The 25810-nt window shown below is 28.2% G+C and overlaps 4 protein-coding genes across 5 annotated transcripts in view; 3 read left to right on the top strand and 1 right to left on the bottom strand.

The window, feature by feature from the left end:
* The first annotated feature begins 1938 nt into the window (after positions 1–1938).
* LOC103308731 lies at positions 1939–2735 on the top strand. Its single transcript, XM_008182678.1, has 2 exons — positions 1939–1943; positions 2078–2735. The coding sequence occupies exons 1-2, from the start codon at positions 1939–1941 to the stop codon at positions 2733–2735; spliced, it is 663 nt and encodes a 220-aa protein (XP_008180900.1).
* Positions 2736–9486: 6751 nt separating this feature from the next.
* LOC100165411 (putative ATP-dependent RNA helicase Pl10) lies at positions 9487–17866 on the bottom strand. The gene is made up of 13 exons (XM_001950327.4): positions 17696–17866; positions 17398–17506; positions 13396–13443; positions 13125–13317; positions 12870–13062; positions 12561–12782; positions 12372–12493; positions 12031–12301; positions 11807–11963; positions 11443–11745; positions 11198–11357; positions 10994–11112; positions 9487–10879 (listed from the first exon to the last, which is right to left on the bottom strand). Exons 1-13 carry the CDS (start codon positions 17738–17740, stop codon positions 10776–10778), a joined length of 2046 nt encoding a protein of 681 aa, XP_001950362.2. The 5' UTR covers positions 17741–17866; the 3' UTR covers positions 9487–10775.
* Positions 17867–18086: 220 nt separating this feature from the next.
* LOC100167446 (60S ribosomal protein L8-like) lies at positions 18087–20542 on the top strand. 2 transcript variants are annotated; one of them, XM_008182667.3, is made up of 6 exons: positions 18087–18212; positions 18580–18725; positions 19075–19216; positions 19298–19516; positions 20139–20341; positions 20409–20542. In XM_008182667.3, the coding sequence occupies exons 2-6, from the start codon at positions 18588–18590 to the stop codon at positions 20481–20483; spliced, it is 777 nt and encodes a 258-aa protein (XP_008180889.1). In that variant the 5' UTR covers positions 18087–18212; positions 18580–18587; the 3' UTR covers positions 20484–20542.
* Positions 20543–22977: 2435 nt separating this feature from the next.
* Positions 22978–25810, top strand: part of LOC100575591 — a 4056-nt gene continuing 1223 nt past the window's right edge. Inside the window, exon 1 of the mRNA XM_029488191.1 lies at positions 22978–23338. Within this exon, the coding sequence (XP_029344051.1) occupies positions 23233–23338 (106 nt within the window). The 5' untranslated portion in view covers positions 22978–23232. The remainder of the gene's footprint in view (positions 23339–25810) is intronic.

The following is a 25810-nucleotide window of genomic DNA, read 5'->3' as shown; positions in this document are numbered from 1 at the left end:
ATCATTAATGGAATTGATGTTAGGATTTGGAAGAGGAGATGAGGTACCAAATGGAATGGAATTTTCTTCCTGTAGCAAAACTTCACTCATATCAACTGTGACAATATTGTCATCAAGTTGTTGTGTCCCTAAATCAGAGTCATCGTCAAACGCAAAATAAGCTTTAGAAGCGTTGCTCGATGTGTGACCAGAAATGCTAGTTGGGTTGATCAGCTCCAACGTATCATTTTCAACCACAGAAAGGCTAGAGCAAGGAGTGTTTAGACCAGTTTTCCTCATATCTGCACGAATCATTGAATGTTTTGATTTTGTCTTAGTACGATTGTCTTGAAATGTCTGAAATACAATACAAAAGATTGTTGAAACACCAACTACATTTTAAAGAAAGCACTCACTTTACGCCATTTGTTCCAACTTTTAACAGCCCCGGGCATGGCATTTAATGATTCGGAAATAATTTCCCATCGTTTTTGAGCAATCTTAAAGGTGAACGTACTACTAAACTTACCACTTAGTAGTTGTGGATCGACCTTTAAAAAACCGTTCAAAGCGATCATTTGGTCGGTGGTTGCTCGGCCTGAAATTTCTGTAGAGACTTTCGACATTGTGTAAAAATATATAAATAATAAAAAAAATATTTAATATTTCAAACTCCGAGTTCCAACAATATTATAAAATATGAACATAAAGTAAACGGCATAAAAGTATACAACAGCCTATAGACTATAGAGTAAAACCATTAAACCATATCACACTATCAAGTTTTTAGTTCTTATCTTGAAAATAACTACAGATAATTCATATACCACAATCGTGGTTTATACGACTAGACGTCACCACTCTACAAAATGTAGCGTTCGACAATGTAATTGGCGTATGGTGTTCAAGAATAAGTAGCAATAGATGTGAATAGGCGTATACGCCAATATCATTCTACTATTGTCGTATACTACTTGCTCGACGTATTATGTCGAATGATTTCGAGAATTGACCCCCTGGGCAGTTGGATTATTGATCAAAACTTTTAATTAGAAAATTAAAAGTTATGTCTAATGAAATATGAATTAATACAGCAAAATATAAAAATTTGGTTTTTATTTTCATGGTTTTTTTTTCTTTTGGTTTTTTTTTTTTTTGGTTTTTTTCCTTGGGTTTTTTTTCCTTGGTTTTTTTTCCGTGATTCGTTTTTTTAAGATGTTATTAAAGAAAATTATTCCAATATTTACACAGACTCCGAATTTGAAAAAATAATGGCTGACTGGTTACGTCATGCTAACACGAGGTTTTCCAGAACAAAATAATTATTATTCACAGCTGTTTTTATTATTTTTTTATTTATAAACAATTCTACAAGGCCAGATAATACTTTGTACAAGTCTTTTTATTATAATTTTTATTAAAGTACATAACTATTTATTTTATCATTACTTAACAAAATTAGTTTAAAACAAGCATCAAAAGATATTATTTTTATTTGTATACAATTCTGTAAGGCCAGATATTACTTTGTACAAGTCTTTTATTATGATTTTTATTGAAGTACATAACTATTATTTTTATAATTACTTAATAAAATTAATTTAAAACAAGCATCAATAGATATTATTTTTATTTTTTAACCATTCTTATGCACATAACTACATATTATTTTGATAATTGAATAATAAAAAAAAAAATTTTTAATTATAAGTAAATAATTATCAATTTTTATTCAATGGTCTAAACGCCAAGACTTATGTTAATAAAAAATAAATAAAATAATTATTTTAACAACACATTTTCAGCGTAAAAAAAAGGATTTGGGAAAAGTTACAGACCGTCATTTCAAAAGATTATTACAAAAATAAGTAAAAACGAATACAATCAATCTTATTTCAACATCAAATTTTGAACAGAGTCCATCTCAATGTCTCCAAGTATTTAATACAAATGATGATCATGTTGTAAATGATACCATAATTAATTTACCAACAAAGTCAAATATTTTAATTAATCAAAATGAAATTCCATTTTTTAATAATGTAAATGATCCTAAAAATAATACTTTAAATAATAATTTTTCTAATACATCAAATAGTGTAGAAACGAATATTTGTGATAAATTACGTGCTTGGAACATACAATTTAATGTTACTCATAACTGTCTTAACGCTTTGCTAAAAATTTTACAAACTGAAGGTTTAAATGTTCCTAAAGATGGACGAACTTTAATGAAGACTCCTCCTAAACATACAATTATACAAATGAATAATGGTTCTTATGTACATTTTGGGATCGAACAAATGGTTTATCCAATTTTACGTAAACATAAAAATGATTTATTAAATATAAATAATTTAAAGTTTGGTATAAACGTGGACGGGTTACCGCTAGCCTCAAGCTCAAAAAGCCAATTTTGGCCTATTTTGATGTGTATTGTAAATGTAAAAGTTTTATCTAAATATGTTATACCGATTGGTATATTTCATGGGTTTGAAAAGCCATTTTCAGTTGATGAATTTTTAAGTTTTTTTTTAATAGATGCTTTAAGTATGCTTGAAAATGGTATAAATGTTGATAATACTTTATATAATATGGAAATAGCTCATATTGTATGTGATGCACCAGCTAAAGCATTCTTATTAAAGGTGAAATCACATAATGCCTACCATGGATGCAATACATGCATTGATGAAGGTGTATTTAATAAGACAATGACTTTTTTAACTACCAATATTGATAACAGTTCTTACTAATGGTTTTATATAAAATATAATATACCTATGAGTAGTCGAGTAGATGTATCAAGCTGATATATTATTTTAGTCTAACACTTAATAGCACTTATTCAGTTATTCTTCTTCTTTTCATTCGCCCTCCGCTCCCAACTATATATGGGATCGGCTACACGTCTTGTCCTACATAATATTCATATAGCTCTCTGCCCACTGACCTCTCCTTACTATCACATCAGATATTTTCGTGTCATTCTCTATTCTGTCTACGCATATCCATTTCTGTTCCGGTCTCCATTTCCATTTTATCATTAATTTCCGTAATCCATATAGCCACTCTCACTGCCTTCGAGTCGCGGCATACATATCTAACTGAATATTCAAATTACAAAATTTGAAAAGTTCATTTTAAAGCATTAGCTAGTAAAGTTAAAAATTTGATGAATTTTTAACAACAAATTAATTTCGTGATTTGAATATATCTATTACCTATAGGCTATAGGTATTGTAAGTCAAGATAAAATAGTTTTGTTCCATTGAAAATATTTTGGTTGATACAGAATAATACTTTTAATATAAATTTAAATAACCTATAAAAGCTATTATATCGACATATCGGTTTTTTCGTTGCTTAAATTAATTTCACGGTGTTTAAAAGTAAAAGGCACTTAGCGGATATCTATAGTGGACTAATCGATATTATTTTCCAAAATGTATTTATATTTCATATAACTTATAACGTATGCAAAAGAATGACGTGTACCTATTGGTAGGTATTATATTATAATTATAAGTATAATCATGGTGTTTGTCATGTGATATAAGTATATTATGTATAGACTATAATATAAAAATGAATCGCAAAATGTGTTGGTAAGCGCATAGCTCAACAACGCCTGGACCAATTTGGCCAATTTTTTTTTTTTAATGTTCGTTGAAGTCTAAGGATGGTTTTTACAGTGAGAAAAATTCGAATAATTGCTAGGAAGACCCTAAAAACAGTCTTTTTCTTTTTAAAACAGCCCTTATTATAATATGGATAATATAATATTGATCGTCTCCATGGCAATGTAATCACTGATCAAGAACATAATCTATGGTTGTCGATTATTTGTGAGCTCTCTGTTAATGAACGATTAAAATTATAATAATTTGGTAGATGAACAATTTACAATGCTATTCCATTTTTTATTCATTATTCGTGTATGTAGGTATACTGAGTTATTTTTGTCAACTGATACACGAATTAAATTCGTATATCGTGTTTTGTGCAGAGTGTTAAGTTACCTATGATCACTAATTATTGCATGTGACACAATAATTTATATTTGATATGCCTCCTTTACGACGAAGCAATTTAGGTAGAAAACCCCGAAATGCTACAAACCAAGGTAATTACCGCTCTAACCAATGTGCACAAGAACGTGACGACCGAAATGAACGTGAAATAATTCGGATATCACAAACGCGTGAAGCGCGAGCGCGACATTCAACTAATAATAATAAACGACATTTTCCACGCTCCATTTTTATGTATATAGATGATGAATAGTTGTGTGTAGATTAGACCTCTGGGAAGAAGACAGGCTGATTTAAAAGTGGTTAAATTTGGTTTTTTTATTCATCTTATATTAGTACGGTTAGGTTAGGTTAGGATATTATATTGATTGATTATATAATTAATCCACCATAGGTGGAATACGACAAACTTGATATAACTTTGATACCGTAGATTTAAATCATACACTTATAAATACAAACAGCACGGGGTCCGCGATCTACCGCAGGTAGATTGCCTCCCTGATAATGTACTGCTGAGAATCTGAATTTTTATTCCGGGCAAAGGAAAAGTTAAGATTAATTTTGAAACCATACACCGAATATTAAATAACGAATTGAACAAAGTTTGAGTCACATATAGTTGGTACACTTAATGGGCAACGAAGTGCACGGGTTCAGCTAGTATAATATAAATTATACTACTAATATTTTTCAGATGACCTTATTTTGTTCAATACATTTTTTCCTCTGGGAGTATCCAAAAACGTTCTAAACTCTTTGCAGGTCTCTTCAAAATTAGTTTTTATTAATTCAGCTTCTAAATTTTGTAATGTTAATCTGTTTCAATCACTTCTTTGTACGATAAGATTAAAGATAAGATCTCCAAGTAGTTACGTAGACACGGGACAAAAATTTAAAAAAAAACGCACAAAAATCGTGACATTTACGTCCCGCCAAAGATTGAAGCGGGACGCGGGACAAGTATATTAAAAATCGGGAATGTCCCGCTAAATCGGGATGCATCTCAACCCTAGGCCCACAATAATTTTGAAAACAATTATAGATACAAACAAATGTTTTAAAGATATCAAATGCACTATGAATATTTATTTTATTTTATTATTAATTCTAATAAATATTACATAACAATATATGGATATAAATCTTATAATAATAATCGACGTTTAAAAGGAACATTTTTAAATTCGTCAATAATTTCATTCTTTTAATTTACACTTAATTAATAATTAGGGCCCTTATCGTTGTTGGTGAAGGGTCCGGGGCGCCAAGGCACCCTCTGTGCGCACGCCTATGGATATTTGGAATAGTGAATCCTTTAATGATCTAGATATGCAATAAGAAGGATTTTAAAAAGGTGGTTAAACAGGAATCTTAAGATTTACGGTGGAATTGAAACTTTTTTTTGTGTATTAATGGTTGCAGGTTATATATAGGAATTATTTCACAAAGCTATGTACAGTTACACCGAATTGTCTGTAAAAATAAAATAACTACGTGCGTTTGATCCCCCCCCAACAAATGGAAAACCCATAAACTAATTGCGCAGACATTTAGCAGGCAATTCGCAGGAATTCGCAAGCCTGGTTTTGAAATTCGCACGACCCTCATCACTCCAAAAAACCAATTTTGGCCAAACGTACGTAAAATAACCCTCAAAATAGGTATATTAATATATAAATATTAAACACTCCAAATATTCGTGATGATCACCTATGATTTCAATACTATTTTAGGTACACTGTATAAACATTTTTACGCCACGAGGGATGGCTAAAAATTAAAATATAATATAATTTTGCTTCCATAGGCACAGCGAATTATACCCAAAAGTAGTTAATTAATAAAAATGTTTTCCCGGATAACGCCGGATTATTCAGTTAGTAACTTATAATTTAATACTTGGCCTGCATTAGCATAATATTGTTATTAAGTGGTACCTAAGTAATGTTAATGGTTACTTGGTGTGTTTGTATAATAACAAATTACTTGGCAACATAATAATATAAACATATTATACCTGTATAAATACTAATTTTCCAATTGTTATCATTGATCTGTGATTTGTGAAGTCCGTTTTCATTGATTTATGTGTGTCAACTGAAGATTATAAGACTAGATTTTGCAGAATTAGTTAATATTCTATACACAAATAACCACAAGTAAGGTAGATATATTTATTTTATCTGACAGTAATTTTGAACTAGGTATGTCGGACCATATTGATAGATAAGCATTCTTGATTTTTTTTGTACTTGGCTTACTAAAAGAACAATTACATAAATTGCCTTTGAAAATACCTAATACTTCGATAAATTAAACAAAATTTTTATTTTGTTTAAAACCATTGTTAAAATATAATTCATATAGTTTAACACAAATATCTATTCTTCAACAGTTCAACACTGTTTAAAATGTATTTTATTAGTTTCGTTTTATGTTTTTTAACTAAGTAATATTGATGATTCAATGTCTGAAAAATGTAATATTTTTAATGGTTATCGTAATATTGTAATGATTATTATAATAATAATACAAATCCGAGCTATTATGAAAAGTGAAGTTAGGACTATAATAATACGTATATAAATTTAAAATTAGTAAATAATTAAATTTTTGATTTAACATATTATTTGAGTTTTATTATAATCAGTTTCTTTATTTTATTTTATTTTCAGTTAATTGTTTGTACTGCAGTTGATAAAATTGAAAAAAAATCATTATGGAAAAAATAAATAACTGATGTAAGTATTGAATGTTATACACAATGTTACACATTTATAAAATTTTAATGCTTCTATGATATATAATTATCATAATTTTTTTTATAAAAAGTATTATTTTTGATAGATTTATTGACAATCTTTAGAAAGGGTGCTTTTCCAGAAAAAGTTATTTTGTCATGCATTACAGATTTAAGTAAAGAAAATAATGAAAATAATAAGCTATAAATACATTGTTTATGTACAATACTGCAATTATTAGTAGGACCAATATTATCAAAAGTAACAATAAAAAATTGCTATGAAGAAATTGTTTAATATACATTTAGTTGTTTATTTTTTCTAGACATATGATTTGAACAAACTAGTTAATAAGCGTGTATCCTCTATAAATAACCATGGCATGTCATCGACGGTGTCGAAAAATAAAGTTTCAAATAAGGTTCCTCGGTAGTCGAGTGAAGAGTACTCGAGTTACTATAGTTTGAGTGAAAAATCACTCGGTTATATAATCGATTATTATTATCAACAATCAAGTAACTTGATTATTTTCACTCGATTATGCCCATCACTAATCGACACTAAAACATTTAATACATCAAGTAAAAAGAATGGATTCCAAGGGTTGGAAGAATGAGGGTAATTGTTTTAAGTTTTAAAATAATTTAAAAAACCTACTGCTGTATAAATGTTGAGTGTACCTCATCATTGAGTCACTGTAATGTATATGTTAGCATTTTTTTTTAATGTATTATAATAAAATTATATGATAAATTATTGCATACAAAAAACAATTTTTATACGAGATGGACATGTTTTTTTTTTTGTATTTGGTATGGATATTTTAATATATTTATATTGTTATTAGCAATTTATTTTTCTATTAGTCATATGATAGATTTGTTGCTAAAACAAATTGTATAAAATAATATTATATTATTATTTATTATTTTATGTAATTTGTCCAGATTAAGAGAATGATTAGAAAACTATTTTTTTTCTCTCTAACACCCGCAGTATAAAAAATGTGAGTTTAACAGAACCGATCTTGTGTTGTTATCTTTAGTTTTAGGGTGAATTGACCTATTATAAAACAAAGATAAGAACATGCCGGATATGTGCATTATTGAATTATAACATTTTATACACTTATAAGTCATAACCAGGGTTCAGGATTTATAGCACCTACAATCATCAAAAATGCACTTAAATATTAAATAAGCAAAAAAAGCATGACAAAAACACTCAACACTAATTTTTTTATTGTATTTACAGAGCCCGCCAAGTTTAAAAGAAACAATTATACAGCATTTTCTGATTAACCAACACATATGAAGTGTGTATAGATTAAAATCAAATATGATAATGGCAAAATGGATTTATGATGATGATGATTTATGATGGAGTCATGATGTTCTTTTCAATTTTGTCAACAAGAATAAAATTGATGTATGTTCCAATATCACCTACTGTAAAATATTTTCTGATGCCAAGTATATATAATTTCTATACTTACAGGAAGTTATTAAAAAGTTATTAAACAGTTATTAAAAATTAGTTATACTTGGATTTTCTACGATCCAGTATTGTTTGTTTTTTTCAATTATTCTTGTAGTTTTAGAAGAAAATCAAAATGTAAGAAATCATGCTGGAAAACTTTTAGATAATCTTAGAAAAAAAAAAAAAGTTGTGAAAATGTTTCAATTCAATCAGGGTAAATAGTATAAGAAAGTATTTAAAATAACTTTTTATATGCTTGTTAATTGTTTCAGAGCCAAGTAAGTATTGAATAATTCAGGCACTAAGAGTATCCAAATTTGTCAAACTTAGTTTCAGATATAACTGGTCAATCTAAACATTTAAGTTTAGTAATGCTTGTCAAATTTAAAATTATCAATTAATTATATATCTTGTAGAATTTTGTATTAAATAATGTTTTTTGTCGAATTATCTTCCTTGTACATTTTATTATATTAAATAGATAAACCAATTTTTATATTATACTTCAGTATGCAATTAGGTATATTAAAATTATTATTAATATGACATTTTATTTCCCAATTGTCATACTGATAAATTTATAATGTATAATTGACTTCATTGTTAAAAATTTTAAACTGTTAAATAATTATTTAGTTATGATTAGAGTTTAGTTAGATAAAACTTTCTTTATTTATTTATTGGATATCTTATATTCGCCAGTTCAAATAAATGGTTTATTTTCAATCTGTACACATGTAAAATAATTTTACCAATTTCAAGCCACTCAAAATTATATAAAAATTAAGGATTTTAATTTTTTAAACAGATTTTGTTTCATTAACTAGTAAATGTTAAATTGTTAGAACCAAAGTTAAAAAAACCGATTCATTTTTCCTTCAAAAAGATTCATTGAACATAACAATTTTTTTTTTTTTAATTATAATTTAATCGTTCGGAATAATAAATATTGCTTGAAATATAAAATTTAGATAACATTGGTTTTATTAAAATCTATCCAACCAAAGTCCTATAGTTTTGTTAGGTGATTAGATTTAAATTTCAAAGTACAACATATTAAATAGATACTTGAGTGAAAACTGATATTAATGACAATATCTGAAATATCTACAACCTTATAATGTAATTATTTGATAATGTTTTCATGTAAATATTTTAGTCTAAACCAATAAAGGGAATACATTTTTAATTAATCACAATTAAAATTAATTGAAAATAATTATATAACGTTAAAACAAAAATAACATTAATTTAAAAATTAGAAAATTCCATGTGATACAAAGAAATATCAACAAGTTTTTATTTGACAAAATACATACTGATAGGTTACACAAAAAGGATTTACATAATATAAACACAAAATATTATGTGTCTTCAGTTTAGTTACATTTGACACTCTATTAAATAATAATCAATGATTGAACTATTCTAAACAATATATCGGGTGAATTTAAAATATTGTTTTTTTTTCGCTCCTATTATTGTATAAATAAATATACATATTTGATATCTAATATATTTAAATATAGTTTTACAGTATACCAGAAAAATAAATATATTAAGCTAATTAAATGGGTGGTTGACAAATATGAATGTGACAATACTTTTTTAAACTTTAAGCATAAGTGTGAAGACAACTTGTGTATTTTGAAATATTAATCTGTCCAGATGTTATATGAAATACAATAATAGGTTTTAATTAAAATTATTGGCATATAGAAATAATTTTGTTTAATGACATCAAGAATAATGAAAAAACAAGGACAAATTCCACTGGTCTCAACTTTACTGTACATTGAACGAAACGTGTGAAAAACAGCATTATAAAACAATACAACATAGCTAAATAAACAACAAAGATATTATATCATTTTTAAGTACTCAACAAGCAATTGAATAACAAACACCCAATTGTCAATACGTCATTCCTGGTATAGAAATATTACTTACATAAGACCCATTGAATAAATAAATAAATAATACTCTTTGATTATTTAGATTTATAATGCTAGGCTATAAGCAAAAGGTAACTAAATTGATAGGTAATAATTTAAAACTAAGATGAAATACAAAAGTGATTATGAATTTTATTTGTCTTACTCAAATTCATCAGCTATAAATAAATTAATATAAATGTACAGAATTTTGTCATAATTATTGAATGTAACAAATTTGTATTATTACACTATAAATAGAAATTACATACAATGCTTAATATTCTTTTTCCCTTTAAATACTCATTTTAAATGAAGATTTAGAGCTATATCTCAACATAAATATTAGATGATTTATAATCTAAAAAAAAAAAAACAAAGCTTAGAATAAAAAATAAAAAAATTAAAACATACTTTGTTTGAAATCAAAATTCATTAATACATTTTACATAAATAATGAATTTAAACTATAGTGTAATGACATTCAACCTAAATGTAAGAGGCATATCAATTCATAAAAAACTTTAATTCACTTTTTTTCTAAACTTTATAATATATATATTTTTTATGTATCAGTTATGATTTATTCTTTATTTACCGCGTATTTATGACTGAGACCACCAATCTTGAGTAGAAGAATTTCCATTGGAAGCTGCACCGCCACTATTGTATGATCCTCCATAATTACCACCACCATAAAATCCACCTCCTATGGAGTAAAACAACAATTAATTATAGATAGTGTTTAATATTACGAATCGTATGAAAAATCCAATTGTGGTAAGTACTAGGTAAGTACTATAGTATAAATTAACTCAATTACCATTATTACTGCCACCTCCATAGTCCCTACGAGGTGGACCAGAACTACCACCCCTTGGTGGCATGCTGCTCGTAGTACGATAATCTCGAGAACCAAAACCAGCACCTCCAAAACGACTTCTGCAATTTTTAAGATATAAATTAAATAACTTTGAAATAGTATTTAGTTTTAAATAATATAAATTGTATGAATTTGTAAACATACCCTCCTTTTGCTCCATTACTTCTTCTTCCACTGCTCATTCTGAAGTCTACAGCCATACTTTCCAACCATCCAGGTAATTCCTGTTTTGATTCAGTTATCAATTCCATTAGGTCTCTTGTTAAATTGCGATTTTTGTCATTGAAAAAAGAAGTGGCCAAACCTTATAAAAATGATAACCAATTGATAATATACTAAGTTAAATTATTTAATTCTTGGATAAAATACAAGAAGTATTTAGAACTCACCTAAGTTTCCCATACGGCCAGTACGTCCAATGCGATGCACATACTCCTCGACATCTGATGGTAAATCATAATTAATCACATGTGTTACATGAGGTATATCTAAGCCTCTAGCTGCAACAGCTGTAGCAACTAAGACCGGTGTGTTCCCTGATCGGAAACTTTTTAATGCATCCTCACGTTCTCGCTGTGTTCGGTCACCATGAATAGAGGTTACTGGATAACCGTTGGAATATAAAAATTCTTCCAAAGAATCGGCGCCTTTCTTTGTTTCAACAAACACCAATATCAATGACTCAGCAGGTTCTGTAATTAAGAATAAGACAATTATAAAATGAAAATAATTAATACATTTAAATATACTAACTTGATCTAATTGGAGTAGCATTTAGTAAATCTAATAAATAGGATCTTTTGTTTCTGTCTTCGACCCAAACAATTTTTTGTGTTATGTTTTCAGATGTTGATCCAACTCGACCAATAGCTAAGAAAATATAGTTGTCAAGAAAATCTCTAGCCAACATCTGTAAGTAGATAGATACAAATGTATAAGAAAAAATGCATAATTTCAATATGAGTTATTCCATTTACTTGAATTTCTTTAGGGAATGTTGCAGAGAACATCAGAGTTTGTCTGTCACCTGGAGGAGGCATAGAATCCTTCTCAACAATACGTCTTATTTGAGTTTCAAAACCCATATCTAACATTCGATCAGCTTCATCCAAAACTAAGTATCGACAAAAATCTAACCCAATTTTACCTCTCTCCAACATGTCCACTAAACGGCCAGGAGTGGCCACTAATAAATGGCACCCCTGTTCTAAATCACGGATTTGGTCCATAACATGTGAACCACCATAGCTGTAATCAGAATATATTTATAATAAATAAATTATTTTTACAAATTACATAATTAATAAAAAATACTTACACGACACAAGGACGCACTCTAGAACGATACGCAAACTTTTTTGCTTCATCGTATATTTGGGTAGCTAATTCACGAGTAGGAGCTAATATTAAACCAAGAGGATATTTACGTCTTGACTGTAGCTGTTAAACATATATTTTAAGAACATTTTAAAAATAATTCTAAAATAATTATTGATTATTGTCAAACCTTAGGCCCAACATTATATGCGGCCGGCCCTTTTTCATAAATCTGATTGAGTATGGGAACCAAGAATGCAGCAGTTTTGCCTGATCCAGTTTGGGCACAGGCCATAACATCACGACGGCCAACAATAATCGGTATAGCATACTTTTGAACTGGAGTTGGAGTATCATAACGAGTCAATGCAATATTCATGCGTATAATATCTGTCAGCTTAATGTCGTCAAACTACAATTAAGATAAAATGAAAAAAATATTATTGTTAAAATTTGATACAATTTATGTTATTCTTGAAGTTAATTATAATAAGCTTACTGTATCAATATGGGAGGGTATATCTTCACCAGTTGCTTCAACTGGAATATCTTCATAATTTTTGAAATTAATGCCTGTACTATTATTTCCAAAAAGTTCCTCCTCCAAACGTTCATCAGGTGGGAGTGGTTTTGTCCAATCTTGATTAGGCGCGCTAGATTCATCCCAACGGCCTCTACGATTTTCTCCACTCCTACAATCATTATTGCTGTTAATAGTTGTTGAGAAATTAATTTAAAATAAAAAATTATCAACCTTCTTCCTCCGTTTCCTTCTTGCCACCTGCTGCCTCCTTGATTGAAACGCGACCAATCGCCGCCATCTCTATCATTGCGGTAATTGCCTCTATAACCACCTCCGCCTCGTACGCCACCATAACCGGAACTCGATGATCCATTGTAGGAACGATCTTCATAATCATCTCTTCGGCCACCACGGCGATCGTTTCCTAAAAATTGTTATATCCTTATAAGTTAAACTTAAAACAACATTAGAAAAAATGTAGACAAATTGTAATTTAAAAAACCTGATGGTTGGCGAGGGGCGTTAAAATCTCTGTCTGTATCAACACTTTCTATAACATAAAAAAAACAAAATAACTTGTTACTATAACTATTTATCAATAATTAAAATACAGAGCAAATAGAACAATGCACTTAAAATTATATTTAAGAACCTTAAACACAATAAACAAAAAAATTAAGTTTTTTTTTTATATTTAACTTCAAAGATAACGATTAATTATTTGATACATTTTTATAATTCAACGAGATAAGGAAAACTAATAACACCCAGTTATATTTTTGTCACAGGGGATCTACTTTTCATGAAAGTAGCTTGCTTATCTAATTAAACACGTAGCTATAAATAATATTTACATAAAATAGTATGTTGAATGGTTACATAGATACATCTAGGATAAAAGCCACAGGAAAAAAGATTTTTCCAGTATGTATAATAATTTCTAACATAATTAACAAATATTTATAAAGGAGTATTTTATATAACAGTTTATATCTCAGCCTTGAAAAGATTATCAGGGAAGATCCTGAGCAAAATGTCACCATTTAAATTGAATAAAAACAACATATTTTGAAAAAAAACAAATATCTTTTGAAATTATGTCTTACACTTAAATTGTATATAAACTGGGTAAACTGGATTGTATACTAGGTGATTATTTATTTAACACAAAATAGTTAAAAACCTATGCATTATATTATTATATAATTATTACATTTTTTTTTTAAAAATTTAAGTTTTAGTGTTTTGTGGAGCTGAAGTATGTCTTAGGTTATAACAGCACCCTGTATATTTCAACATAAAATGTTTAACCCCCTTTAAGTCATTCATAACTTCTAGTATTTTTCACTTCTGTTTTCAAAAAAATAAAAACATCTTTAAAATAATATTTTATAACTCAATTAGTATAGAATTAATAATATAATTAACTTTTATGAATCAATAAATAAATAACCTATTAGGTAGTTTTTTAAATTTATTTTGTACACACATTTATAATCTTAGTGTAAGATATAAATTCAATTGATACTACGCTGTTTATCAACCAAATATCATGTTATTTTATTCAATTTAAATGTTAGCATTTCACTGAGGAAATTTCCTTGGAACATATCTAAGGTTTAATATTAATAACATTCAAAACATTATTAATTTGTTTGATGGGGAACGAGGTGCATGATCAAAACAAATAGAAAAACACTCAGATACCATCATAATAATATTGGAAGTTTAATTTATGTATTATGTATATATATATATAATACATGCATTTTTTCATTTGTATATATTCAAAAATGAAAATATGAACTAACTTCCATACCTTTTTAAGTTATGAGAAAATATTCTGTAAATAAAAATTTACCCAACATATAAATGTCTAACCTTACCTAACTTATAGAATCACAGAAATAATTGTCTTAGGACAATATATTTAGTACCTACATTCAATTCCATTCACGGATCATATTATATAGTTAACACTTTTGTCTCATAGTAATCAATATTGTTTTTACTAAATGCTAAAAATAAATATATTAATATATGCTATCATTTTAACTTTAAATTATTATTTTGTTTGATGGGGAACGAGGTGAATATACAAAATAAACAGAAAAACACTCAGATACCATCAATTATAATATTGGAAGATTAATTTATACTGTATAATATAAATAAATGTAATTTTTTCATGATTGAATAAATTCTAAAATGAAAATACTAACTTCCATAAACTTTTAGTTATGATACAAATGTCAATTTTATACCACCAACAAGGTGGTTTGTTGTACGTTTAAAGTTAAACTTTAATAGTTTTTATTATTATAATGACATTTACTCGGACATTTATGATGTGAAATAACATTCATTTCTAGGCTAAATTTTTGCCTAACATTAACAGTGGGGTTAGTTAATGTTGGTAATTTAAACGTTTTATAGTTTATTTTACAATACATTATTTACCTACAATAGGTTTATAATATAATAACAATTACTTTATGACAGTTTCAATATTTAATAATTATAGTGATTACACATCAGTATTATACATAAGTTTAATTTGATTGATGCAAAGAAGTTATCAACACCAATAGGCTGGACAGTATTGACCTAGAAAATATTATATCAGACTAAACCAATGAAATTTTTCTTTATTAACAAGTAGTAGGAAGTTAATTGTTTTTATCTCAAGCCATGATAACAAATATTGCACACTCTGTTATTTATGAGAGGAGTGTTTATTTTTATCTAATACATTGAAGGTACACTGGAACAAATTGTTGAACAAATTAAATGTTATATAAAAATAATATGATGGTTTAAACCTTAGTAATGATATAAATGTATAGTGACATAGATGCAGGGTGTATACATATAGATCAATATTGAGATATTGTTTAAAATAAAAATGTCTGTAATTGATGGGAGTTATAGTTTGTTTATTATTAACATTAACTGAATGAGAACGTAATTCAAAAGTGAGGCAGTTAAAGGGATAATTTGGACAATGAAACTTATTTACACCATAATAAATGGAGATGAAACTTAACCTATACACTAAGCATTGATAAACAACCAACTATTTGATAGATATAAAAATCCAGTTTTACAAATGCTGAAATGCACAAAACATATTGATATTTTTTATTAATTTATCAGGGAAATATTTATAGAAAATATTTTCCAGTTATAGTTTGTAGGGCTGTACAGATAAGACATATTAACAAACCAGCTAAAGTGGTTTGGATAGTTTCTCAAAACTTTGATTAGAAAATGATGTTAGGAAAAATAGTCTTGGTTTATATGGATCATTAAATTATTAATTAAGAGGGATAGTTAAAATATATAAGCAATACATCATACATAATTACATATCTCATATTTATTCTATTGTTATTGATTAATGTTAAGTCTCATGATCATGTATTTTTATAAATAGGGAAATACAGTCGCTAAAAGGCGCTTTTCATACATTGTTGTTACTGCATTATAGTATTGTCTATGAATAAATAACTTATTTCTTGTAACCATAGTACTTACACTGTTGAAACACAATTTACCTTTCATGGTTATATTTTTTCAGTTATAGTGATATATTTACTTATATTAACTAATCGTATTGTGTAGTTTAATTTATCTTTTGCCAATCTACATTATAATTCTCATTCAACAACTATGAAAACCTATAGTTGAGTCTTGATTACTCGAATCGCAAGAAGCACCTATAAAAATTAATTTGACATATATTTTTAATATCACATATATAATGTCCGTAGCCTATAGGCGTAGGGAGTCATTATATGTTATACAATATACTTAAACTTTTCTCATGGATAATTCCCCCAAAAAATGGATGAAAAAAGGGGAAAATTGTTTATTTACCAGACAGTAAAAAAGTTCCCAAGGTTTTTGTATTATCGAAGCTTAACTATATATTTAATTAAAATTAAGAACATTTCTAAAATTAAAATTTCTAAAAACTGCATTAAAAAATGGCTTGTTAAAATCAAATAATACCTATATAATATATTCAAGTATCAAATTATAGTTATTTTAAATAATTTACAACATTTTGCTAACATGGTTTAATACTTGACAAATATCTTAAGTATTTGTTAATAATCAATACATAATAACAAAAATACATAAATAAATCTAAGTATAGTATATAATAAATTATGTATGGCCCAAAGACGCTGCAATATATTTTTATAAACTATTAAAGAAAAAATAATAGCTATAATAGCTTTGTTTGAACTATGAATTTGTATAAAACCAACTGGCAGTTTCTATTTTTTTGTAATTTAACTAGTAATAATGAAATTGTGTAATTGTATTTGGTTTAAATGTAGTTGTCAACAAAAAAAATGCAATCACGTTTAAAATTATTAAAATTATTATGACAAAGAACAGAACAAAGAAAACAATATTGCAAGTGTTGATAAATTTAAGAGTAAAAATATAATTTGTCAATTTATCTATTATGCGGTTAATAAACATCAATTACCTGGTTCTACTGCTTCGGAATTATCCGGTCTGTTCCTCAGATGAGGTGGAACGTACTTGCTTGGAGCCGAACTGGGCTGTGAGTTGCCCTGCAAGTCCAGACCAGCAAACTGGAAAAATAAACCAATAAAACTGTAGGAACCATTATATACATTTAAAGCGTTCAATGATAATCAGTGGATGTAAATTAGCGGCACTATATTAAGACGGCGGTAACCTAGACAATGAAAATTCGCACGTATCTTAACCTAGTTGATGGTCCGTTGATGAACATTGAAATGAACAAATAAAATTCTTACCTGCTGCTCTAGACCTGATCCATTTTGATTGGGTACATTACTCATATTATTACAAATCGGCGACGATGAATACGTTGCTGCACTTGCGAGTGTAATTCAACAAAACGAACGTAGAAAAATTAAATCGCTGTACTGAAAAGTATTATGGCAAATGCCAATAATGGCCGACTAGATTGAAAGGAGACAGACAGCTGATAACCTTGAATGCGACGTTACCATCTCGTCGGTTATAACCAAAATAAATTTGCTATTTTTTCGAATTTCATATGTATTTTAATTATTCTATTCTCATAAATGAGCCATTTGTCATACGGCTTAAATTTCAATTTGTTATAATGAAGGATTTAATTAAAAATTTTCTAAATTCAATAGCTTTTTCTAAACAACCAAAAGTTGGTGGCACTGCGTGCATAGGCATGCATCACGTCCGTGTGCGTCCGCACTGATTACAATGTTTTTTTGATTTCACGAGTCTTTCCTACGTGAAACAGTTCCTTGAGTAGTCATCTTGTAAAGCGTAAGTAAAATTTTTTATCCTCATTTATCTAACCAATCCAATTTTACAGACAGACTTCCGTCTTTGGTTAGGCTTAAGTTCGAATTGCAATCGATATTTATATTGATTTCCCCAACGTTTAAACACATCAACCGGTGTTCGAACCTGGTGTAAATAGTTGCCTTCCCTGGGTTTTTAGCGTATATAGTCGGGATATTGAGTGTCTCGCGTCTTTTTTAAATAATTGACGTAAGTTTATCAACGCTGTTCACTACGTGCTTGTACTTATTCAATTTTTTTTATACCTGGACCGGTTATGCTGTCTGGACTGAATTCTACTCTTGGTTTGTTGACTGATTCGATTAACATGTTGCGTTTGTGTTTTTAGGTATCATAATGGGTAGGGTTATTCGTGCTCAGAGAAAAGGTGCGGGAAGCGTTTTCCGTTCCCACACTAAACACCGCAAAGGCGCCCCCAAACTCAGGAACTTGGACTACTCTGAAAAATATGGTTACATCAAAGGAGTCGTTAAGGTAAAAAGCGTTAAATTTATAGTTACTTTTTTTTTATTGAAGTACAATTTTAAATATACATGATTATGAAGTTCTATCACTGCATGGTTCTTTCAAACAATACTTAAATTTTAACTATTAATATAATTATATGCCTATATTCATATTATTTATATAATACAATTTTAGGAATACAATTTAATTTTCATCCTTAAAATGTATATTTATCAATTGTATACCTACTACTTATCTTTAAATGATAATATTGAATTGAAAACAACTTAGATTTATCTTAACTTAACTTTAATTTGCACCATGTTTTTAATTATTATTAAAGTATAATCTATAGTTAAATATTTTTGTGTTGTAGGACATTATTCACGATCCTGGTCGTGGAGCTCCTTTAGCTATTGTTCACTTTAGAGACCCATACAAATATAAGACAAGAAAAGAGTTATTCATTGCACCTGAAGGTGTATACACAGGACAATTTTTGTACTGTGGAAAGAAAGGTATGATGTAATTAAATAAATAAATAAATTGTACAATTATTATTTTAACGACATTCTTTAATTTGTTTGTTTATTTTTTAGCAAAATTGAACATTGGTAATGTTATGCCTATTGGTGTAATGCCTGAAGGTACAATTATCTGTAATTTGGAAGAAAAAACTGGTGATCGTGGCCGTTTAGCTCGTGCTTCCGGTAATTATGCTACCGTTGTTGCCCACAATCCAGACTCCAAAAGGACAAGGGTAAAGTTACCGTCTGGCGCCAAAAAAGTTATTCCATCCAACAACCGTGCTATGATTGGTATGTATTGTTACTGAATTTATTCTTTAAACATTTTTATTGACTTATTGAACAGGGTTTAAGTTGTAATAAAAATAATATTCGACATCTTTAATAAATCTATTATTCTTTTATACATGTTTTTCCAATGCAATATATTCATGTATTATATAGAAGAGATTAGATAAAACACTATTTTTTATTATACTCTTGTCAATGTAAACTTCATATTTATGTGGCATCTCAATCTGCGTGCTTGAGAGTAATTAATTTTTATTGAATTCTGGATTGAGTAATAATATGTAAAAATTAGTATTATAATATTATTGTCAAAGCATATTAAAATCTATGATGTTTTAGACATTTGAAACCTGAAAATATTCAGTGAAGTCAATATTTTATACTGAGATTGTTTTGTTTTGAATTTATTATGAAGACTTCTGGTTTGAATCAATGATGATGAAATTGTAGACATTTGAAACCTGATTTTTTCGTGAAGTCACATTGTAACTGAGATTCAATCTATTACGATAAATGTAGACATCACAATTGACTGATAATTTATTTTACTTTTAATTTATTATTCTATAAAAATTATGCTTTAAAAGAACCTATTACTAAGTATATAATTTATATTTTAAAGGTCTGGTTTCTGGAGGTGGACGTATTGACAAGCCCATGTTGAAGGCTGGGCGTGCATACCACAAATACAAGGCTAAGCGTAATTGCTGGCCTAAGGTACGTGGTGTTGCTATGAACCCTGTTGAGCATCCTCACGGAGGTGGTAATCATCAACATATTGGTAAAGCATCCACAGTCAAGAGAGGAACCAGTGCAGGAAGAAAGGTATATAACATAATTGTGTTGTTTTTTAAAAATTATAATTACTAATTATTCTATTATTACGTTTTAGGTTGGTCTCATTGCCGCCAGGAGAACTGGTAGAATTCGTGGAGGTAAAGTGGTCACCAAGAAGGGTGATGATTAATCTGTTTATTGTCGTGTTTGTATTTAATTTTACAAATAAAAAAAAAACAAAATCAACAATGTGGTTTAGTGTCTTATTATTTATCATTCTATGCTAAAATTATTTATTATATTATTTGGTGTGCAATCTTTCTTTTAGGTAAATTTAATAACAGATATTCATATTGATGAAAATGATAAAATTAGTTTTTGATAATATCATAATATTACCAAATAGACCTATTTAAATGTAAAAAATTGTCTACAAATTATTATACGAGTTAAATAAATATAATATTTGATCCAAATGGTTAAGCTGTTGCTAGATATAAAAATATATAACTTGATTTCTACATATATAGTGCATAACTTATTAGTTATTACTTATTTCTCTGAAATGTACTAAAATGTGTGTTTTTATCATAGATATATACAACAACTAGATAGCCGTCTTTGTACTACGGTGGCGGCCGACTTCCATGACAAGAAGGAGACGGCTATCTAGTTTGTTGTATATATCTATGGTTTTTATAGTTATGAATATTTTAATCGCACCAAAAATTATTATTTTTGTTAGATAATGGGTTTTATGCGTTTTAAATTGTTAAATATTCATTACGTAATTTATATTTACAAATATACAAATTATTTTACAATATTGAATATTTGAATATATAATTACGACCGTATGATTTGCCAATAGATAGAATAAGTGAGTAGGTAATTCAATTTTTGTTAGGTTCTACAACAGGTACAGTAATATTGGCAGGTTGTAATGTACAATATTAACTTCTGGCTACTCATCAACTGTGATAGTCGATAGAAATATTATATTATACTAAGATTGTGCATTTGTTTTGTTTATAAGAGCCTAGGATTTCGCGTCACCTAAATTCACAATGTCTCGAGTTTATTGTATGTAGTCACTAACTTCTTGTATATAGTACTTATTAATCTATGGTAGTCACGGATATAGATACTAGTATATATAGTATCTATATCCGTGATGGTAGTAAATAGTAATCTACCTATAACCCATAAGCGCAATTTCAAATTTTGACTCGGGGTTGCTGAATATATTAAGAGGACGTGATACCCGCATGACGTGTTGTCTCCGTCTTACAAGTGCATAACATAGCAAATTATACGCAAAGCAGAACACGTGTAGCTCCGTTAGTTTAAAAATTAGAGTAAATTGACCTCTTATAAAATCTAAAGGTAAGATTATTATCTAGACAACCTCATGAGCTTTTTATTATATTTTAATTTTTAAGCGAGTTATAAGTAGGGGAAAGGTGTACAAAGTGGCCATAGCGGGTAAAGTGGTCATGTCTTATTATTCTGTCGTAAATAAATAAACAGTTGGTTTTATCACGTGTATTGGTTCATTGTTATCATATTTATCAACTGATAAACGACTATTGATGATAGAATTTACCGTTTCCGTTTAAAAAAAAAAATCATTTTTGGATGCTGTTGATGTAAGATAAGTGCTCTGAATAAATAATTATATTTTATAAACATAGTAATTAATATACTCAAATTATTTTTTTTCGAAATCTACATAAGTTTTTATATATTATAGAATTAGCTTAGGTTTAATTAGTTGATAGGAATAATTTTTTTTTTAAATAGTAAATTAAACAATATTAAAAGGGCAAAGTGGTCACTATGGTCACAAATTTACCCATACTTCAAATATTTTTTTGACTATATTTATTTACTAATTATAATTGTTTATGCATGTAAATTAATTTTTGCTGTAGTTATTATATCAGAGGAAACTAAAAAGTCTTCTATAAACTAAATTACTGCTTAACCATGTTAGCGAGACCCAAAGCTTGAACTGAAGTTACTTATTTATCAAAGAAAAGTGTAAGAATATAATATAAGTTATATTATATATATATATATTTATGATAATATTATGAAATAATGAATAATAATAGAAATTTTAAACCGGTGGTCGAAATGGACATAGACTGACCACTTTTAACACCTAGGTGGGCAAAGTGAGCAATTTCGAACTTTTTAAAAAAATGAAAATAACTTTTTATTTATTTGTTTAAAATAGTCTCTGGTTGAAAATTATGATTCCTGACAAGTTTAACTAGACAACCCTTGAAGGTTTCATAAAAAAAAAAATAAATTCCTAAAGTGTGACACTGTGTTGAACCTTAAGGTGGCCGCTTTGGACACCTTTCCCCTACTTTAAAATGCACAAATAATTTACAATTTTAAAATACTCATAGCTCGCTTTAAAATTAAAATATAATAAAAAGCCCATGAGGTTGTCTAGATAATAATCTTACCTTTAGATTTTATAAGAGGTCAATTTACTTTAATTTTTAAACTAACGGAGCTACACGTGTTCTGCTTCGCGTATAATTTGCTATGTTATGCACTTGTAAGACGGAGACAACACATGCGGGTATCACGTCCTCTTAAAGGCAAGTAGAACATTGCAATATATCATTTTAAAATTGTATGTCGGACGTCCTCAATTTGCGCCTATGTATAATGAAATATACAATATACAGGTCTCTTATACACAGCGATATTTAAATAGGTATGTACGGTAGTTATCATAGCTTATGAAGCGTTTATTTGTGGTTCTTATCATTTTTGTGTTTCAATAAAAATTAAAACCATGGCAACAATTATTAAGCAACGTATTTATACAATTATTTGTTTTATCAATAACACTGTAAATTATCTCAGTAACTTATTATTCTTTTAAGTGTATTTTTGTAAAATAATATTGGATTAACATGGATTACATTGATTTAAAAAAATTAAGTGAAATGCTGGAACCACCAACTGCAAATTCTTCGGATAGCGAAGATGATCTTCCAAAATCATCTTTAGTGCAACTGTGTAAGTGTAGTAACCTACCTACTTGGGTAACTATTTTATTACTACGTAATCTGACTTCGTATATTAGAGAACAAAATATTATTCTCTTATGTAATATGAAGTAAGATATCAGTTCGTGATGAATATATAGGTATAGTTTGCATTATCTTTTATTGCCAAAACAAAAACTCAGGTGCAGGTCCCAAAATAACGATCAGATCGTGCTTTAGCTTATTGAGATTAATAATTGTTATACTTTTTTGCCCGACTATCGACTAAGGTGATACCAGGCCCGGCTCAAGGGGTAGGCGACATACGCCCACGCCTAGGGCGGCATTTTCAAAATACTGAATACTATATTGTTACGGATGGCAAAAATTTGATTTTGCCTAGTTCACTATTTTCGCTTGAGCCGGCCCTGGGTGATACATTCCATGGCTAAATAACAATTTAGCCATGATACTTCCTAGTATTTGGTAACCAAAACCAAGGCTATCACTCAATTATATTTTAATTAATAGGTTTAGGTTAAAATAGACAATCAGAATTGAAAATACATTCGTATTTTTAGCCATGGTAATAAATAATAATTGTAATATGTCCATTTGGGCGATTGTAAACTCCACCAGAATACTGGTTAGATAAAAACGTAACGAAAAGGTCTGATGTAAACTCCACCAGTTTTATTTTTTCACCTGGAAGGGTATATGGAAACTCCGCCAGTGTTAAAGCCTTGCTTATGTAAAACTAAATATTATATCTCAACAAATTAAACTCAAAAATTAATAAAAGCAGGTAAGTGGATGTCACTCTGCTGTACAGTAGGTTACAAGTGGATCATTGTATAATGGGTTGTATTAGACTTGAATTCAATGATAAAATATCATTGTATAAGAAAAACGATTCTGAGCGGAGACGGTTTGTCAGTCTGGATATTTTATATTGTTATTATTTATTTTATCATGTATTCATGTAAGTTGAATTAATATTACAATATTATAATTTTTTTATTCGTTTCTATGGTGATAAACAAAGCGTTAGAAATTAAAATCCTATTTTTAGTGTTTTTTCGTAATTTTTCGGTGGTTTTTCCCGTGGCATTAAATAACTATTGAGAAAATCGGAAAATGACCTCTCTAATGTACCATCTTGATCAAATTTGATAAAAGATAAGGTACTATATTATGTTGAAATCGAAGCACTCCTTCTGGTAGAAATTTTGTAGACAGGATATAAAAATAAAAAATAAATAAACACCATTGTAAAACCAATAGCTTCCTCGCTCCGCTCAGAATCTAAAAATTATGGTGTTAGAGAATTCTATAAATAATTATAATAATGGATTTATATCTATAAATTGTATCACATAATTTTAGTTCCCAGTTCAAAATATTATAAGTTATAACATTAATGTCATAATATAACATAGATACCCTATAGTATGTAGTATAGGTATCAGGTACCTACATCATTTTAAATTTAATTCTAATTAAAACCAGATTACCTGATATACATTAAATTTAACTTAAATGTTAATTTTACGCATTTTCATAATTAAGTACTTACCACCACCACATGGCACACATTATGACTTGTAGGTATCAAAGTTTTGATTTAAATGAAATGTGGTCAAAAGATCCAAGAGGTCGGGTCTCTATTATCAGATGTGGAGATTGATTGCACAGAATACCTAGTTAGCTACAGGACTAGATCATCGAAAATAGTGAACTAGGCAAAATCAAATATTGCCACCCCTAACAATATAATATTTTATATAGTATTTTGAAAATGCCGCCCTCTTACTAAAGTGCTAATAAAATGATGTTGTATTTATTTACTCGTTGGGTACATTTTATTGTACATTTATTATATATTTATACACGTATTTTAGTATTATACGTATAACAAAAATACTAGCCTTTTTTATCATAAGGTCCTTGTAAAGTCTTTCTTCGTAAACAAAAATTAAAATTATGTACATTAAGTAATATTATGATGACGTAGGTAATTGGAAATATTTTACAGCATTGGCCATTTAGAATTAAGTTACTTTCTTCTTATTAAAAACAGTAATAGTCACTATAGGCAGTAAGTTTAACCTTTGCTGTAATCTGTAGTAGGTGTTATTTTAAATTTATGAAAATAATAAATCTTATTATATTTTAAACAGTATTTTTATGTTATATGTAAAGACCACATATAGTTGCGTTAAAAATATGTCAAAATTGCACTAAAAGTATGTCAAAATTGCAATGAAAATATGTTAAAATTGTAATGAAAAAAAAGGTGGGTAAGTAGATGTCGCTCTGCTGTACAGTAGGTTACAAGTGGGTCACTGTATAATGGATAGTATTAAATTTGAATTCAATGATATAATATCACTGTATAAGAAAAACGATTCTGAGCGGAGACGGTTTGTCAGTTTAGATATTAGACATACCTATTAAAGGTATACTTATCTATAGTATTAAAAAAAATTGATCTATAATAAGT

This window comes from Acyrthosiphon pisum, chromosome A1, assembly GCF_005508785.2.
Source record: "Acyrthosiphon pisum isolate AL4f chromosome A1, pea_aphid_22Mar2018_4r6ur, whole genome shotgun sequence".
Taxonomy (NCBI): Eukaryota; Metazoa; Arthropoda; class Insecta; order Hemiptera; family Aphididae; genus Acyrthosiphon; species Acyrthosiphon pisum.
The sequence above is the reverse complement of the archived record's forward strand: the minus strand, read 5'-3'. Positions and strand labels throughout refer to the sequence as shown.

Excerpts from the sequence above, each read along its gene's own strand:
- LOC100165411 (XM_001950327.4), bottom strand. The coding sequence starts at position 17,740 with ATGAGTAATGTACCCAATCAAAATGGATCAGGTCTAGAGCAGCAG. Across the intron at positions 12,302-12,371 it reads AGAGTGCGTCCTTGTGTCGT|CTATGGTGGTTCACATGTTA; the intron begins GTAAGTATTTTT and ends TTCTGATTACAG. Across the intron at positions 11,746-11,806 it reads TGCTACTCCAATTAGATCAA|AACCTGCTGAGTCATTGATA; the intron begins GTTAGTATATTT and ends TCTTAATTACAG.
- LOC100167446 (XM_008182667.3), top strand. The coding sequence starts at position 18,588 with ATGGGTAGGGTTATTCGTGCTCAGAGAAAAGGTGCGGGAAGCGTTTTC. Across the intron at positions 19,217-19,297 it reads TTTGTACTGTGGAAAGAAAG|CAAAATTGAACATTGGTAAT; the intron begins GTATGATGTAAT and ends TTTATTTTTTAG. Across the intron at positions 19,517-20,138 it reads CAACAACCGTGCTATGATTG|GTCTGGTTTCTGGAGGTGGA; the intron begins GTATGTATTGTT and ends TATATTTTAAAG.